Genomic DNA, 19,040 nt, shown 5'->3' with positions numbered 1-19,040 from the left:
ACATTTATCCAATTAATAGGTGTTTTTTACGTAAATAGCTAGAAAATCTCTATTATTATACAGATTTAATTAAAAAATTGAAATTAACTAGATCTGTTATTAAAATAATTTATTTACAAAAATGTACAAAATATACTACCTTGTAATAAAATGTTGAGAACCTATGAATTGGACATTAACATAGAGATAAGTAACAGTTGTATGCCTTAAAATAGTGACAAGTTTTAGAACCCATTACTGCAAGGCATCTGGCACTGGTGTAGAAAATTATTCGAAGATTGTTACCATTTTCGGTACAGCAATATTATGTCACTATTTATACGAGCATTGACATAAAGTAATTGCAAGAAATCGTTTAATTCACATAAGAATATAAATACCATTGTTCCCTTAGAGATAAAGAAAGCATTAGATTAGGTTACAGTATAATGAAAACCTAATTTTCCTCATGTACACCTTTAAATGTCTGGTTAATAATAAATTCTATTTTAAATAAATTGGTTTTAGTCACAATATGAATATATCCAGTATTAAAGTTCCATCATTAAAACTAAATCCATAATAGTTCTTGTATGTGGTTAAAATATACCAAATGCATCATCCTGTACATTTCAGTCATGTGATATATTAAAAATTATTCTCTTGTATTGTATTAATATTTTCCCTATTTTTGTAACCATCCTATATAATTATTCTTCCTTTGTTTACAGGAGTTGCTAACAATATTTAAGCTTGAATTTTCCATATACAGGCTGTATCCTAAGTCAGATTTGTTTATGAGCATCCTATACTCACTTGGCTAGCGGAGAGGCGCCTCTCTCGGCGGGGTCCACCCTCTCGTCGAGTCCTCTGTGGACCGAGACGGAGTCCAAGTCTTCCAGGTGCACTGATTGTAGGTACTCTGCCGTTCTAAGCTGTTCTATCGTTGGTTTCTTGAAGCTGTTGATATATTATTGATTATTGCCTTCAGCCTAACACATGGGATTTTAAGAAAGCAAGCCTTATTGTCTTTTCATAGAAAATATATTTCATCTGTTCATAAATATCGTACAGTATGCATATACTTTTGAGATACTGTTATGTCGCTTACTGGCCTGTTTTATAATATAGTTTTCACTGGTAAACCCAAAAGTCCACTATTCGTATTAACCCCGTCAACACTTTTGGCAAATGATCGATCGCTATCTCACCGTGAAGCTGCCAACCTGTAGTTAATACTTACGTTTTGAGCAATAAACTTGAGCACACGACAGAGACAGAACTCATCGCCATCGCGGCCGACGCCATCCACGGCTGAAAAAAAACATTAAATTTTATACAGAGTGTTCTAACAAACAGGTATCACTTCAATCATCTGATTATAACTAGTTGAAGTAAATTGTGGGTGTGTTGCCTTTGGGATATACTAGGTCTGTGACTGCTACTGACCAAAAATGAAAAGTTATTTTTTCAACACCCTATAGCTATCAGTGATGGTAAGGAACTTATAACACCAGTGTCATAATTTTTAAGATCCCAGTATCTCTATCCTCGCTAACCAGCTCGTTGTCGTTACCTGTAGCTGCAGGCCTAGCATGGCGAAGGCTCCGCTGGCGAGCGGGATGCCGAGCAGGTTGTACACGGACGCGAACAGGAAGTTGAGCCGCACGCGCCGCACCGTCGTGCGCGACAGCTCCAGGCACGCCACCACGTCCAGCAGGTCGTTCTGGGAATAGGGACGTTATTATATAGCCGGAAGGCACATATTGGTCAACTGAGATATGAGGTGTTAGTACTAGTAGGAAACGATTTTATGATTAGAAGTTGAAAATGACGTTACGGGTCACTTGAGATCTGAATTATTAAAGTTAAATATTCCTTAAACCCAAATGATATATAGACAGCAACAAATGTTAGCAAAGCCATGAAACTTACAATGCACTCTTGCTTACGAGAGATCTAACGAATTCTAAAGTGATAATTATAGTACACTCACCCTCATGAGCACAAGGTCGGCAGCCTCCACAGCAACGTCGGTTCCGCTGGCGATAGCGATGCCCACGTCAGCCTGCGCAAGCGCCGGCGAGTCGTTCACGCCATCTCCTACCTACCGATTATCACAAAATAATTAACCGCTGCTCCATGAACATGAAATCAATACTGTTAAGTCTGTTACACATGCCACTCTGATAACGTGAAAACTTGAATGTCACCAATTAATGCCTAAAAACCTTTGGTCAGTTAAAGAACTCACCATGGCGACTTTCTGTCCTTCCTCTTGAAGTTTCTGTATTTTAGCCACTTTGTGTGAGGGCAACACTTCCGCGTACACTTTGTTGATTCCCACCTAAAATGAATATTAATTATAATCAAAGATTTGCTTTATAATTTTCATCAAAATTTTAAATTTGGTATACTTTTGTCAACAAAATAATAATTGGGACTGTACTGCAATGGAACTATTTGCACACAGAACTATAGTCAAATAATTAATTTAACATTTCGCCGCAGAGGCTTATAAAATACCTATACTTTTTCGTCTTTGTTTCTAGTAGCCCAAAGCGATAATAGTACCTACGAGTCGTGGTTTTAGATTAGAGGTCTTTAATCCGTAAATTTGGACTCCGATAATTGAAATATACCATTCATGGTGGGTTAAAGTCATTGTGCCCCTAATCTCCACTTCCACGTAGCCAGTCCTCACCTGTCTGGCGATGGCCACGGCGGTCTTCCTATTGTCTCCAGTGAGCAGGCACACCTTGAGCCCCATCTTCTTGAGGCAGTACACCGCCAGGTGGGCTTCGGGCTTCACCTCGTCCGCCACGCCGATCGTGCACACTAGCTGATCTGGTGGGAAAGGATTTCTAACATAGGCTCATGTGGTATAGGCAATTGAATGATTAGGGATGATTTTTTTATCTCTCATTACCAGGTGAATTGCTAATAATTAAATGTTTGTATCCGCCCGGATAAAGACCATCGTACGAGAGGTTTAAAACCCGCATTAATAATCCAAGTAAGTATGTCGCGTTCCGGGATCAGTCTGGATATTTCTATTTAGAACATGCCGGCATAATTGTTTCGACTGGTGAGGGATAATCATCTATAGTCAATCAATACTTTATCTGGTTGACAATTAAATCATCAAGTGGGTTTTTCTTCATGTCGACTACCTACCATTGATAGCGGCGAGGACAGCAGTTCTGCCGAGGTCCTCATCCTGCTGCAGCGCCTCCTGCACCCTCCGCGGCACCGGCACTCCGTTACGAGACATCCACTCCCGGTTACCTATTAGGATTATTTGTTCTTCATCCTAGAATAAATAATCAAACGATATTATAAAGGAAATAAATTGCTATTTTTTACGGCTAGGCGCATACTATAACAAGATTGACGCGCTTATCTTGTTATTGTCGTAGAAAAAAAAACACAGAAAGGGCAAAGAACTCCATTCTTATGAGACTTCTAAAAGGAAAAGGTTCTCTTATTTCTTATTACAAAAGAAATAAAAAAGACAGCTATATTGATAGACATCCAATATATCATACAGTTGTAGCCACGCGGCCCTCACCTGTCGCGCGGGGTCGGGTCCGATGAGGCGCTGCAGGCGCGCGGCGGCCTGCGCCGAGCTCAGCGCCGCGTCGCCGCCGCCCGCCACCACCTCCACCGGCACGCCCTGCAGCGTGAACGAGCTGCCCTCCCTGCAACAATATCATCTACTTCTTAATGAGTTATTTATTACCCGCCGCTCTGCACTTGTCAAAGTTCTTTCGGAGAATTCAGGTATCACTATCTCTCTCTATCTGTGTCAAATATATTCCAAATCCACGATACTTCACTACATAGTATAAAACAAAGTCGCTTTCTTTGTCCCTATGTGTGCTTAAATCTTTAAAACTACGCTACGGATTTTGATGGGGTTTTTTTTTAATAGATAGAGTGATTTAAGAGGAAGATTTATATGTATAATAACTTCCTTTAAATAGTGGAGAAATATTGCACCCGTGCGAAGTCGGGGCGGGTCGCTAGTTTATTTATAAAAAACAATAACTTATTAAAAAAATATTAGATCAAGTTGGTACCTTTTGATAATGGAACTGTAAAAATCATAAATAGAAACAGGTTTAGTGTTGCGTTTGACAATGAATAAAGTAGTCAGAAAGCCCCCGACACTTGCCTGGCCTGGTTGATGAGGTTGGCGAGTTCGGGCACGTGCGGCACCTGCGCGTGCGCAGCGCTGAGCTTGGCGCGCAGGCCGCAGCCCGGCGCCGCCACGAAGCCCGAGCACTGCAGCGGGCTCGCGCCGCCCAGCACCGCCGAGCACCACTGCACGATCGCTGCGGGCAGAACGACAAGGCTACAGCGGCTTCACATCGAACTCTAACCAGGAGCGGGTATAAAATACCCAAAACTTGGATGGGAGAAGAGGTAAAATATTAAATTTCTAATTAATACTAGAACAGTTATTTCTAACTTCTAAGCACCTCGCCTTATACCAATGAGACTAGGAGTGGCTGTAAATCAGCGCCGGCTGGGTTTCATACATATACTAGACAGTAATCAAGCTGAACCAATTTTGTTATAAATTTTAACAATAAATATTATTTTTAAATTAAACATTCCAAAACATACTCATTTCATAACAGCCATGCTGAGATTAGTAGACTTAGTTATCCATTAGTTACGTAGTATTAATTTCATATAACTCGCACACATTTTCAAACCATTAAACAAGCATTATTGTACGATCAGCAACAAAAGTCGATGAACAAATACTAATTTACAAAACACCTGAACATTGAAACGGACCACAAATCACTTACCAAAGACGAGTACAGATTAAGGTTATCATTTCAATGTTACAAAAGTCGCTAAACATTTTATAACTTGACAATGCATTAGTTGATGAATCTCAATATTGAATCTATACTTCTATACTATTATATAAAGCTGAAAAGTTTGTTTGTTTGTTTGACCGCGCTAATCTCAGGAACTACCGGAATAGACTGCAAAAATATTTTTGTGTTGGATAACCCTTTGTTAGTGGAGTGCTATAGGCTATATATCATTACGCTATGACCAATAGGAGCGGAGCAGTAATGAAACATGTTGCAAAACGGGCAAAATTTATTAGTTTTGAGAGCTTCTGTTGCGTGCGCTGCTTAAACGGTTAAAGTTATGCAACAATGATGTATGACGGGATAGTTCCTCTTAAAAAGTTCTACATAAATATATAATAAAACAAAGTCCCCCGCTGCATCTGTCTGCCTGAACGTGTTAAACTCAAAAACTACCCAACGTATTAAGATGAAATTTGGTATGGGGACAGTTTGAGACCCTGGGAAGAACATAGGCTTACGGGAAAATATATAGCGTGACTTTTATAAGGGAAAACTTTAGCCCGAAAAATTTTTTAAACCGGCCAGTGCTCTATAAAATAGGATGTTTAAAATGTAATTAACCTATTTCTATTAATGTTATAATATTACTTTCTAATATATTATGATGTTTTGTTCATACTTAAAAATTTATAATTTTGGTTATTAACTTCAATATATACTATTATATAAACCTAAAGGGTTTGTTTCTTTGAATGCGCTAAACTCAGGAACTACTTAACTGATTTTGAAAATATTTCACTAATAGGAAGCTACATTACTCTTAAGCCCTACACGCTACTTTCTATCCAGGGTAAATATAAAGCACGACTTTTATCTTTGAAAAACTTTTTCACGCGGGCAGAGTAGCGAGCCAAAGCTAGTATGTTATAAAATAACAATTTAAATAACATCCTGGACTGTTGTATTTATTCGACAATGTTTTGATAGTAAAAAAACGCGGTGCGCTGCGCTTCGCGATATTGGTGTCTTGAAGCTTGATGGGTTCAATTTAACGAATAGAAAAAAGCTTGTATATAAAACAAAGAATTTGCTAATTTCAGCCACATTTGTATATATTACAGATCATAAAAATTGTCGCTAGTAATGTTTAGCAGTTAATGGTTTGACAGCGTTCAGCTACTTTTGTAGTTCAATTATGACAAGTTGTTTTGTTTTTAAATTAATCAGCAACTTATGGTAAATGATAATGATTAGGAAATATTGGAAACAAATTATGTTCAACGACTTCTGTTGCTGACTGTACTATCGAGTGTGTCGAGCTCCTCACTAGTTGCCCAGACTGACATGAGTACTAAGTGTGTGTCGTCACCTGAAGCCACCGGGTGTTCGGAGTTGATCTCCGCGGCGAGCAGGCTGGCGAGCACGTGCGGCAGACTGGCGGGCTCGCCCGTCAGCAGGCACAGCTTGCCGACGCGCGTGCAGCCGCGGGTGATCGTGCCCGTCTTGTCGAATATCACTGTTTTCACCTGCGAGATACGGCAGGAAGATTAGGATAGCGATAGACATTCATACACTAATTTATTCTTTAATTCTTGTTGTATTTACTTATTTAGCACTGTCAGGTACAAGTTAAGCAATCAGATGAGAAAAAACCTATCTCTGAATCTTCTGTCGAACTATCAATTGACCTCCGACAATCTTTTCCCATCTACAAAATAGCATAGTTTTGTAACTTCTTTTCTTTTTCACTATTTAGGATAACAAACAATTGTGCAGTAAAGAGCATTCATACCTTATGAGCATTCTCGAGTGGCTCGGCTCCCTTGATGAGCAGGCCCATCTTGGCGCCGACCCCAGTGGCGACCATGACCGCGGTGGGAGTGGCCAGCCCCAGCGCGCAGGGGCACGCGATGGCCAGCACCGACAGCGCGAAGTGGAACGCCGTCTGGATAATCAGCTCCCAGTCCGAGTAGCCCGCGTTCAGATATATCTCCTGGAACAGGGTGTTCAATCACTTGTTTATACAGGGTGAATTTTTCTGGAGGCTGTAAAAGCAGCTATCTTGTTATAACACAAAAAGTTCATTACGTGGCTAACTTCATGTTATCAAGATATTTTTATAAGCGCTTATACCTTATTACCAAGATGTCATCGGCAATTCACATAAAATCTATTTGTAGGGTCAGTCTATAGCATTTCTAATAAATTCTAAATGTTATACTACTTCAAATTTTAATTATTGTTTACCCAACCTCCCTCTGTCGCCCATACATACAATACAAAATATATGTATTAGTGTTGGTATTATTTACGATGTTTCCACTAGTATGTACAACGCTTACCGGCGTGATGGCTTTTATCCTGTCGACGTCGAGCGCGCCGCTGATGATCCAGCACACCAGCGTCAGCAGCGACAGGAACACCACCAGCGGCACGAAGTACCTATCGCACACAACCCGGTATTAGCACACAGTTCACTGGTGATTATAGCTCAGATTTTTTTCTTAAATATCAGCCGGATTATCATATAGCCAATACTAGCACAATTAGTTAGACTAAGCCATTATTTGTTATAATATTATATGTACTTTACACTAATAAATAAATAACTAGGGGTGAAAGCTGCGGAATACGAGATTTGCAAAATGTTAATTTTGGATAGTTCAAAAAAGTGGAAGAATTGGAGTTAGTCGCTAGAAAAGACGTAAATATTATGATTTCATGAGACTATTCTCTAAAGCGGTGATGTTGAACTATTAAAGATTTTAATGTATTTCATTTTGAAACACAACCTTGTTGTAACCCGATGATACTTAACTTCATTTTGTTTGATTCTATTGGTTAATAATCCTAGGCCAACTTAACTCAAACTACTTTCAAACACAATAAACGATCCCAATCGCATGTTTAAACTGCCGTTACGTTGGACTTGAACCAAGAGTTTTGTCTAATTTAGTTTATTCTCGACATGTGATCGCAGATAAGGACTGCGCTGTGGATGGAGTAGGGTGGCGCTCACCCGGCGATGGTGTCGGCGAGGCGCTGCACGGGCGCCTTGCTGGCCTGCGCCTCCTCCACGAGGCGCACGATCTGCGCCAGCGTGGACGCCTCGCCCGTGTGCGTGGCGCGCATCACCAGCGCGCCGTGCTGGTTGATGCTGCCGCCGATCAGCAGCGAGTCTGCGGGTACCGGCACGAGTATGTTACCGTGTTATACAACAAATTATTGTATATCTGTGTTCGTAAAGTTCCTTTTCAGTTATACAATTCTCATAGAATACTTAAATGTGTTAAATTTTTTCATTGGTCTATTGGCAGTGTATGTGGGCTATGAATGACGATATCATGGTTTAAAATTCCTGGTAGGTAGCACGATTTAATTAATAGATACGTAATGCCTAGGCCTGGATAACCTGGCTAGATAGACGATTATAAAAACCAAGGTTTAACTTCTCTACAATAAGTTTGAAATAATTTGTCGCATTGACCCTTCATTACTGTCCCATAAAAGCAGCTCAATATAACAGGTGGTGATAATACCTTTGGTCTTAGCAACAGGCATAGACTCGCCGGTGATGAGAGATTCGTCGCAGGTGCTCTGTCCGGAGATCACTCTGCCGTCCACCGGGATCTTGGCGCCGGGCACCACCTGGAGATAAAGAAGCAGGTTATTTATGACTTCTACCCTCACCATAATCTCCTGGATATCAATGGCTAAAATAACTATAGTAAATTTCCTTTATGCATAGTCGTGAACCCGTTAAATGAAAGCCATATTTGACAGGTCCGTATGGAAATCTTTACGGGAGGCCTGAGTTCAGACGTGGATTGAATGTGGCTGATGATGATAATAGGTATGGATTGAACCAACTTTAAACTGAGAGGTGGGAAGGGATCCTGACTACGCTCCTGTCGATCTATTGTACAATGCGGATTAAATGATAGTAATTGAAAACGTCCGAAGGCTTGAAGATACAGTTTATTACTTAAATCATAAACGAATTACATAGTTATATAGGCCCATTACACATCCAGTCGAATATAAAATGTTATGATTTTTACGTACCTTGAGTACATCACCACGTTCCACCAGGTCTACGGGTATGTTCTTCTCGCTGACCTGGTTCCCGTGCTCGTCCAGGGTCACGAGCACGGCTTCCGTCGGCTTCAACGACAACAACTTGGATAATGCTTCTGATGTCTTACCCTGGAAATCGATTTGTTATTATTATAGGGAAATAAGTAAGTGTATTACCACCTTCTTGATAAGAATTGATCCACTGCTCATGAATATCCATAGAACCAAACAACTTGATTATATTGGTAATCATTAGGGAGGAAAAGTGTAATGGCAAGAGAGGGTAGTTTTTAATCGTTTGGCACTATCACTTACCGCCATTTTCAATGAATGATTCCAATCACTTTTTTCGATCTATCTCAAAAATTTACCAATTAGATATTTTTTTTGATATAATTGAAAATAACTTAATTTTGGATACATATTTGGATTGAATATTTAGATTGGGATCGTTTATTAGAAATGGCTGTTAGTTATTGTGCATACCTGGTAATCATCTTTTATCAGTTACCACTGAACCCTATTCCTCATACGATCAGGTGCAGTAGGGGAACTTTGCAAAGGCCATATAAAACTACATAGTAGAGTGTGGCCCGAGCACAACAATGTGACTGGACGGAGGTACCTTGGCGATGTGCTCGAGCCAGCGGCCGAGCGACACGAACACGAGCAGCATGGGCGGCGTGTCGAAGAACGTCATCGGGCTCGCGTCCTGCCGCGCCGCCATCGCCGCCGCCACCACGCCCAGCGAGTACACGTAGCTGCCGACATGCGACACACCTCATATATTACATCTTCTCAAACAACCGCGCGTGAACAAATACAAATTGGTACGATGCCGAGATACTGACGCTGCATCACGAACTACGAGCTCTAGTCTACGTGATCACAGAATTGTCGATTTTGGTCAACCTTTGATCAAGTCGCTAGTTATAAATACTATTAAAAAAATAGATTTTTAATCAATCCTTTTTTGAATCCCCCGGCAGCGACTTACTTAATTCACGTGTAGAGATTGCAAAATAACATAAATATGTTTTTCCCTTTTTTAGGTTGAATAAATTTATAATACTTGTCATAACTTCTAACTTAACTAATATTTCGATTTATTCCATTTCTTATATCGACTTATGACTTTAATTGATAGTCTAAGAGTCAATCTTCGTATAGTATTCATAATTCAAATGGAAAACATAATGAAAATTAAAACTATCTTAGTATAGCTAAACTGATTAGTATGTAGTTGAGCTGACTCACCTGATGGTGGTGGTCATGGAGATAAGCACGTCCATGTTGGAGGTGCCGTGTCGCAGCGCCTTGTACGCTTGCTTGTAGAAGTGCCACCCGCCCACGAACTGTTCAATATAGACAATCGACATTATACCATACTAATGTTGAGACAGACTGAATGACAAAGATATTTTCTTTAAATTAACCTTATTAACTGATGATATAAACGTGCGACCTTTCGCTTCACGACCAATACGTCTTGCCATATGGCCAGAAGCTAAACAGAATTAAGGAAGTTTGTCTGCAGACGATATGGTGGAATAGAAGACTCTCTCTCTCCCCACCTGCCCCCCCTACTGACCTGCACGGGCGTGGCGAGCAGCATCATGATGAGGTTCTCGAGGCTGAGGCCGGGCAGCACGCAGCACATGTCGCGCGCGCTGTGTCCGTGCGACATCATCGACATGAAGTACGCCATGGCGGCCATGCACGGCGCGCCGAATATTAATGAGATCAGGAACGCGTTGCGCCACTTCTTTATTTCTTCCCTGGGGAAGTGAGAAACGATTTTTAAAATCGATTAAATCGTTCTCGAGAAATCGATATCTCGGTATTTATGTAAAACGGAATGTTGAGGCATAGGCGATTCATTCCAACCACGAACCATACACTGATACTTCGAACTCATGTGGGTAGTCATTGTTAATCATTTACTCGCTTTGGATAGGGATATCCTGAGGGATTATTCAGCGTTCCAGGTATATCTAGTATAGTATATATCATAAATATCTAGTATCTAGTATTGATAGCTATAAAGCTAGTGTGACGCTGCGTGTACCTGTGCTCGAGATAGTTGCAGGCGCCGCGGTTGTGCGCGCTGGCGACGCTGGCCTCGAACCCGAGGCTGTTGATGGCGTCGCAGATCGTGCGCGGACCGATCTGCGACGTGTTGTATTTTATCTTGCCTCTGGAAACAAACAAACAAGATCAATATTACACTCTATAAATAATTTACAATGTCCGACGAGACAGTGACATTCAGTCTGGCGGGTACATTATTAAAAATTGAATTGTGTATCGTGACTACCAAATTTTGAGTAAGATGTCTTATTTCATCAACAATCACAACTATGCCACGATTTATCTCGACTCAAGAATATTTACTGGTCTTAACCAACCCCTTTTCTTAGCGTACAAAATCCCCAAACAACTTGGGCATACTATCACGTGATATCAAGGGATGGAGGATTTTTGGATTCTCTTCACATACTTCCCCACCACGCGGCTGTATGTTCAAGATAATTGCCAGCAATTAAAACTTGTCCTATATGCCTCGCCTCCCTGGCTGAGCTGTTACTTGTACCTTTGGTGGTATCCCTCAATACTCACTTGCTAGTTGTAAGCGCGACGGCGCAGGAGTCGACGCCGGTCAGCTTAAGTACACTCTTCTCGATCTTGTTGACGCACGACGCACACGTCATGCCTTTGATCTGGAACAAGACGATAAATGCCAATTAATTCTTTAATCGTCATGGGACGGAGCCAGAAGGATGGATAAGGTTTTTTATTTAATTTAGCACATTAGTATGGTTGCAATGCAATTGATATTAATTGGAGTGGTAATCGATTTAGTATTAATAGCAGAGAGCTGTTTATCCCTCGCCTATCTACACGATAATTGCGGCTTGTTCGAAACCAGTTATATACAGGTTGAAACCGGAATATGATCCGTTGCATGGCCCACTGTGTTGGATTTTACACTTTAACTTGGTGGATACATGTATTCTAACCAACAGCAAGTGTTATGGCATCGAAAAACTGACTAAAATATATCCATATGTCCATACTCACATGAACCTGTATTTCCCGATGCCCATCACTATCCCGACTTCGATCGCTGATCACCTCGGTGGGGAAGCCCAGCTCGGTGATGCTGTGCGCGATGTCCTCGGCCGAGATCTTGCGGGGCTCGTAGTTCACTTCCGCTTTCGCTGCCAGTAGAGCTATCAGGATTGACTGGACGCCTGTTCAATTGGAAATGGGTGTAAGGTGATTAAATGTTATTTAAAATGATAAAGTATATGGAATTAATTGGAGGGGAGGAGTAATTAATTTATGTTCGGTTTAATCTGAGTAGAGGGCAATTGTTATCTAGCTTAGATTGTTATGTTCGGTTTAATCTGAGTAGAGGGCGATTGTTATCTAGCTTAGATTGTTAACCTGGTAAGGTTTTAGATTCAATTAAGATAAATCTTATTTTTAGATTCAAAATATTTGATTTGTCTTGTCTTGAAATTTTTGCCTGAAACTAGATAGACACATCATAGAAGAGATGTTTTTTTTGGGTACGGCAGCTCCCAGTCACCACCGGGGGAAACCTGCAATTGGGACACTGGAATCCGCTGGGTTAGCGACAGCAGGGACCTGGAGGAAAGTTAGATGATATCTGGAGAAGGGAGTGTGGGTGAGAGTGAAGGAACCCACTTGGGACGGGAGGAGGGGAGAAGGTCAAGAAATGTTTGCTAGCCCTCATAGGCCTAAAAGCGAATTGGCAGTCATGAGGTATACATAATTAGTTGTGACCCTAGAACCGCGCCAAATATCCACCCGTATATGGGCGTGCCTTCGGTGTGGAGGAGAACACACAAGAATTGCCTCGGGGGATAGAAGAGGATATTAACTCTTCTTATCCTACACTTAGTGTTACATCGCTGTCCGCCCGCGGCTGCACCGCGCCCTGCGGCACGGATGCGGACGGTAACTCACCGTAGAGCTTGGCGCAGTGCTTCTCTATGGCGGCGACGCAGCTGGCGCACGTCATGCCGCGCACCTCCAGCGTGCACCGACTCACCTCGCTCTCCGCCCGCGGCTGCACCGCGCCCTGCGGCACGGATGCGGACGGTAACTCACCGTAGAGCTTGGCGCAGTGCTTCTCTATGGCGGCGACGCAGCTGGCGCACGTCATGCCGCGCACCTCCAGCGTGCACCGACTCACCTCGCTCTCCGCCCGCGGCTGCACCGCGCCCTGCGGCACGGATGCGGACGGTAACTCACCGTAGAGCTTGGCGCAGTGCTTCTCTATGGCGGCGACGCAGCTGGCGCACGTCATGCCGCGCACCTCCAGCGTGCACCGACTCACCTCGCTCTCCGCCCGCGGCTGCACCGCGCCCTGCGGCACGGATGCGGACGGTAACTCACCGTAGAGCTTGGCGCAGTGCTTCTCTATGGCGGCGACGCAGCTGGCGCACGTCATGCCGCGCACCTCCAGCGTGCACCGACTCACCTCGCTCTCCGCCCGCGGCTGCACCGCGCCCTGCGGCACGGATGCGGACGGTAAGCATTACAATAATCTAGATTATACCTGGCTACATGCTTTTGTCTGCCTCGATGGCATAGTTATGATGATAATGTGGTACGAGTACGACTAACGCACTGAGATCCTGGGTTCGAATCCAGGGTCGGGCCAAAAATACTTGTGACTGTGTATTCCATCTTAAAAATTACTCCGTCGCAGCTCAGAATTAGGAAATTGATGATGCGATATCCCCGTGACTAGGAAAGCACGTAAAGCTGTTGGTCCTGCGCCTGATCCCTCTACCGTTTTGTCGGATTGCCGTCTCACCGGACGATGAGAGTGAAATAACAGAGAGTGCACCTGTGTATTGTGCACACATTTGTGCACTATAATATCTAGTGCGTAATTAGTTGATCTCGGTTGAGATTACCTGCCGTGGTCGAAATTTAGCTAGGAGGAATTCATCCAATCTAAATCATATTTGAGGCGTTTTTTTGCGTCATAATTTTAAAGCTAATTATTGTCTGAAAAATTGATATCTCAGTCGTCTTATCATCACCAAATATGAAATTAAAATTCCACAAGATCTAAACCTTTTGAATACTATGCACTATATAAAATGTTTTGAACTAACAGATAGAAGATCAATATAGTTCACTCACGTTGGCCTGTGTCCTACTCTTCACTGGAGATATGTGTTTGGCGCCGTCACCCGAGCCTTCCGGATCGCTTCTGTGCGAGCTGGTATCTAGAATAGATAATATGCCACTATAGCAAATGTTCATTGGAATCCATCCTTCGAAACCTCTCCACACAATTGTTTAGGCTAAAGGGGGAAATGAAAATGGAGATCCGAGAAGGATATATTAAAGTTAGGTAAATAAGATTACCGTATAGACTGCACATAACAGCACGTAAGTTTTTTATTAGACAGAAACACCACCCTGGTCAAGCCAGCCTGGATCATCTTAATGATACAAAATTATTTCTTGCATTCAAAATTTTAATAACTCTTCATAACTGTTTTTCACGTTATTCTTATGTAGTAAGGAACTCTAAAATTAATACAATACTCATTCACCTGTGGTCTGTCCATTGACAGATACTATGTTGACGTCGAAGCCGAGCGAGTAGACGGCGTCGGATATCTGTTGCGGGGTTATTTCCGTATTGTGTCGTATCCGCGCGCTGCCCTCCGACAGGTTCACTCGGGCTTCCAACACTCCCGGTGTCTCTCTGAGGGTCCCTGGGAACAACCAAGATCGGGGCTAATACTTATGTATATATACATGTATTTTGGCTTACTACTAAGTCGTTATCTGATGTTATAGGAGCAATATTATACGAGCTTATGTCGTTATATTTCGATTTGAAGTTAGACAGTGTAATTTCTAGTCATTTTAAGTCTCAGGGTCCTTATTCTCTAAGACACACTTTATTTTACTAATGCGTCACAACCACTAAACGTCATGCCTCGCCTTTAAGACAATAGGAATTGGTATACAGAATATTATTCCACACTAAGTTCACTAATATTACGTAAAGCGGCCGAGTTACAAGTTTACACTGTTCTAGGATAAGAGGGTCCAGGTAGACGAGCGCAATGATAGACCAGCCAAAATTTATACTGCAAATACGTACTTGTTGCTAATCATTATGACCAGTGGTACCCATTGCCAGGGTTCCTTGTCTTTCGACCCAGTCGAAGGACAGTTAATCTACGTTATAAACTATGATTTTATAATCCTCACCTTCGATGGTGTTGACGCACGACTGGCACGTCATGCCGACCACGTTGAGCAGCACCTCGCTCTCGCCGGCGCTCATGTCTATCAGCAGATCTGTTGGTATGTCGCGGGGTAGAAGATTTCTGGGGAAGGTACATAATAGCTCATGAATCTTATGGACTTGCGCTGTTAATGGTTAAGTCTTTCCGTCCACCACACTAGCTTGATTGCTTGAATAATAAATTTGAAAAAACCGAAATATCCAGAATATCCTTCCTAGATTTACATTCAAAAAGTTTTGTGTTTCATATTCTTTTACTGCAATTTTTTTCAACCAAACTTCCTATTGAAGGTAGAAATTCGCAAAAACAATCCACTAATTTAGCCTAGTGCAATTAGGCATAATACATTGAAGAGAACTCTGTCACCTGTAAACGCCCTTGTAGAAAATCCTATCCTCTATAAATACAAATGACCACAGATTATTTACAGTAGACCTTAGTAGACCAGAGGGGACAAGAGTGGACCGCAGCCATACTAACCTGGTTTCGTCGTCGCCGGAGTCATTCGGCGCTTCGAACCCCATGTCTTCTATGTGAGACCGGATGGCCTCCACGGAGCACACGCGCGGATCATACCTGAAGTAGCCCGCGTGCTCAGAGAGTTCCACCTGGGACAAAGAATTACGCTGTTGAAATATTACATAAAAATATACTACAAATGGCTTGCGTCGTTCATCGTAGACTGTAATGTGCCTCCAATCGGGACATACCCGCGCTCGTACTCTGCTATTTGGCTACAGTTATAATCTATATATAAAACGGTACCTTTACACAAAGAGTTTCAAAGTACCAATAATAATCATAATACCTAATTATTTCAGTTCTTCAAAAAAGGTAATACACGCATACGTGCATTCATCTAGTAACCATCCCATACGGCTCCCCACTTACTTCAAGAACTACTCCAGATAGCTGTAAAGAAAGACATAATTGTCTCGCACGACAAAACTACTATCTAGTAATTTACCATCTCCCCCTCCCTTTATCTAGTTAAAAACTATGTTCATTACCTTAACGTACTCAACTCCTGGCAGCTCGCTGACGGATCCCTCTATACTCCTGACGCAGGACTGGCATGTCATGCCATTGATTGGCACGCGCACCGCCACCAGGTCCTGGGCTGAATCCCTGAGGAACAACATCATGGTTAATCATCACGAGCATTATAAAAAAAAATGGTATAATAGTTTCTTAAGTTTACACTAATATTAGACTTTGAAATAAACCTAATTTTGCTTCTTTAAGTTATTACTACTTCTGTTTGAGTCTATTCTGGTTTTTTTAATATTACCGTCAAAATAAAGCCATTCCTTATAAAGCTAAAGTCAAAAACCCAATCGCAATCTTCTACTAAAATTCTTCGGGTGTTACGAGTGTAACACCCGAAGAATAAGCCCATCACAATAGTATTAACTAATAATACTGTAAGTCAAACAACCTTTATTCTGATTTGTGAATTTTCGCCATCGATCCTAAGTGTATATTGTTAGGTCTTAGATTCTACTATAGGCAATAACACGCGGTGTTTTAGATAAATAATGTGTTATAAATGATATGAAAATTATTAGATTCTTTTAGGAAATTACATCAGCTTGAGAAACTATAAACAAACGTATTCAATATTTTATTACGTACATAAACGTATCCATTTACTGTCCGAGTACATCATTATTAATGGGTTTGAAATTTTTATGTATGCAGATATTTTATCTGGTTCTCACCATTCATGAAAGAAAAAATATAGATCCTAACATAGTATATTTGTAATAAAATCAACATTAAGTTTTCTTTTCTGATATTGATATAATAATCGTAAATAATTTTGTTCCCAATTTATGCATTTTTTTTTATTGTCATATATTCAAGTTGCTTCGTATATATTACCAATGTGCTTCTAAATTCTAATCTATACAAGGACGCGATGACGTCATTAAAACACGTTCGAAAACCATTACAGTAATTGGCATGAAATTTTACGCTTTATTTTTGCAATTAAATGTTCATATTTTGTAAAGACATGTAAACTTATTAACACGGAAATACAATGTTTGTGAAGCCGTTTTAAAATGTTACAAGAAACAATAAAACAAAACAGTGTTTGAAACTGGTGATCCGGTGCGATGCCCGCCCCGAACAATCGAAATTTGTGAGGTAGTATTAAAACAACATTTATGATGGACGGGTTTAGAATTTGTGCATGTCATATTATAAGACGGATATAACCTCGGCGTTGTGCGCGCCCACTGTGTCATTGCCTATCCCTCCAGGGGCACAGACATGACTTCTGCAGTCAGCTATGTGTCCCACGGGTTGCAGTTTGAATCCGAGATATTCATTTCGGCAGTCCGTCGTATTTATATAATTATGAAAACTTTTAGCATGTAGCATGCGCATTAACGCGATGTGTGCAATTGTCGCATCTAGAAATCATTAGAAAACCGAACACAGATAAAATAAATTCTGTGACCGTGGAACGTGGGTAAAAAATACAATATTTAGGCACACCGCTTTACTAAAATGCCAATCTTATTTCTACAACCACACAGTTCGAATTCACGTGTCGGTCTGAACATGCGCGAAAAATCTAAAACCGCAACGTTTCCGTTTGGAATATCGACCTTTATCAACTTAGCATTAACGTTGAAAATTGTTAATCACGTCGTTAGTGTGATCAATGACTTTTTTACGCCAGAAGCGAGACACTGGCGAAGGTCTAATCTTTAGTACATCGACATTATTCTACTGTTGTGTATTTATCATGAGAAATGTAGCCGTGCATATGAATGAACGCATAAAGTAAATTTCATCGAACCCGCGACTTTTCGCTTTAGTACTGGCTCATCCTTGTCATACTCTAGAAACTGTGTGCGTTATCTCCATCTAAGGATCACTTGTCTTATCACTGTTCGTATTGATAGTGCTCACGTCACATATGTTAGAAAACAGAGAATATATAGGCGATATTTGTGTATGCAAATGTTAACTTTATCATAGAGGTTTTACAGTTGAATATCTACAGACCTCAATATCAGTTCGATATAATATCTTATTGTTTATGAGTTTTTTACTAATACACATCTCATTCCACTTTTATAACTTTCGAGTATATAAGTTTAATCGCGATATTTTCGTATACGCGTAATAATTAACGATGAACTCACAAGTAACTTCCAAAAATTGAACATTATACTAACAGAGTAATTAGGTATAAAACACTACAACAATTTAAACGAAAATGGTCCATAAATATAAATCAATTAAGTTGAAAATTACGCTACTGTAGATAAAAAAAAAAAATAATGCCAGCACGTTGAATTTAGTTTTTGTAAAAAGATTTAGTTGTCACGAGAGGGTACGCCATGATCCTTCGAGTCATTATGTTATTCAAGATGGCGGCGAGAACGCAGATTTACACTTCCTGAAGAGGAATTACAATAGACTGAACAAGCTATTATCAACAAAAGCCCGAAGGTGACTGCCTTCGTTTGGAGTTTTGTTAGCATTATTTACCTCTCCCTAGCGATTTCCTCACAGTTTAAACCTTTAACTAGACTTTCTTATGTATGTTAATTAAGTATTGTGATACGTAATTAAATTAACTGTTATTTTACATACAATTCAATTTTTTTTTCCGAAATCGACAACCACCGGGATACCAGAGGCATTAGGCAAAGCACTGACGACACAAAACGTAACAAGTTGTTTACAGTGATGGTAGCACCGATGGCCAGTAATGTGACCAATGACCATTAGGGGAAGGCGGTCAAGTACTCAGAACGTATGTACAGAATGGACATTTATTGTTATATAAAATAAATTATTCCTAACT

The 19,040-nt window shown here is 41.0% G+C and overlaps 1 protein-coding gene across 9 annotated transcripts in view; it reads right to left on the bottom strand.

Annotated features, from left to right (window-relative positions):
• Nucleotides 1–19,040, bottom strand: part of LOC115447025 (copper-transporting ATPase 2) — a 47,936-nt gene that overhangs the window by 3,067 nt on the left and 25,829 nt on the right. For all 9 annotated transcript variants that reach the window (XM_037444243.1, XM_037444250.1, XM_037444242.1 and 6 more), the window contains 27 exons: nucleotides 16,222–16,339; nucleotides 15,692–15,819; nucleotides 15,174–15,292; nucleotides 14,504–14,668; nucleotides 14,085–14,170; nucleotides 13,326–13,440; nucleotides 11,979–12,151; nucleotides 11,517–11,617; nucleotides 10,966–11,094; nucleotides 10,489–10,675; nucleotides 10,155–10,252; nucleotides 9,523–9,658; nucleotides 8,886–9,026; nucleotides 8,360–8,468; nucleotides 7,840–7,999; nucleotides 7,163–7,262; nucleotides 6,613–6,813; nucleotides 6,190–6,346; nucleotides 4,157–4,316; nucleotides 3,551–3,680; nucleotides 3,157–3,292; nucleotides 2,684–2,826; nucleotides 2,234–2,326; nucleotides 1,976–2,086; nucleotides 1,556–1,705; nucleotides 1,223–1,293; nucleotides 796–939 (listed from right to left, as the gene is read on the bottom strand). In XM_037444243.1, the coding sequence (XP_037300140.1) occupies nucleotides 796–939; nucleotides 1,223–1,293; nucleotides 1,556–1,705; nucleotides 1,976–2,086; nucleotides 2,234–2,326; nucleotides 2,684–2,826; nucleotides 3,157–3,292; nucleotides 3,551–3,680; nucleotides 4,157–4,316; nucleotides 6,190–6,346; nucleotides 6,613–6,813; nucleotides 7,163–7,262; nucleotides 7,840–7,999; nucleotides 8,360–8,468; nucleotides 8,886–9,026; nucleotides 9,523–9,658; nucleotides 10,155–10,252; nucleotides 10,489–10,675; nucleotides 10,966–11,094; nucleotides 11,517–11,617; nucleotides 11,979–12,151; nucleotides 13,326–13,440; nucleotides 14,085–14,170; nucleotides 14,504–14,668; nucleotides 15,174–15,292; nucleotides 15,692–15,819; nucleotides 16,222–16,339 (3,561 nt within the window). The remainder of the gene's footprint in view (nucleotides 1–795; nucleotides 940–1,222; nucleotides 1,294–1,555; nucleotides 1,706–1,975; nucleotides 2,087–2,233; nucleotides 2,327–2,683; nucleotides 2,827–3,156; nucleotides 3,293–3,550; nucleotides 3,681–4,156; nucleotides 4,317–6,189; nucleotides 6,347–6,612; nucleotides 6,814–7,162; nucleotides 7,263–7,839; nucleotides 8,000–8,359; nucleotides 8,469–8,885; nucleotides 9,027–9,522; nucleotides 9,659–10,154; nucleotides 10,253–10,488; nucleotides 10,676–10,965; nucleotides 11,095–11,516; nucleotides 11,618–11,978; nucleotides 12,152–13,325; nucleotides 13,441–14,084; nucleotides 14,171–14,503; nucleotides 14,669–15,173; nucleotides 15,293–15,691; nucleotides 15,820–16,221; nucleotides 16,340–19,040) is intronic.

The sequence above is a fragment of the Manduca sexta genome, chromosome 28 (assembly GCF_014839805.1).
Source record: "Manduca sexta isolate Smith_Timp_Sample1 chromosome 28, JHU_Msex_v1.0, whole genome shotgun sequence".
In the NCBI taxonomy this organism is placed as follows: Eukaryota; Metazoa; Arthropoda; class Insecta; order Lepidoptera; family Sphingidae; genus Manduca; species Manduca sexta.
The sequence above is the reverse complement of the archived record's forward strand: the minus strand, read 5'-3'. Positions and strand labels throughout refer to the sequence as shown.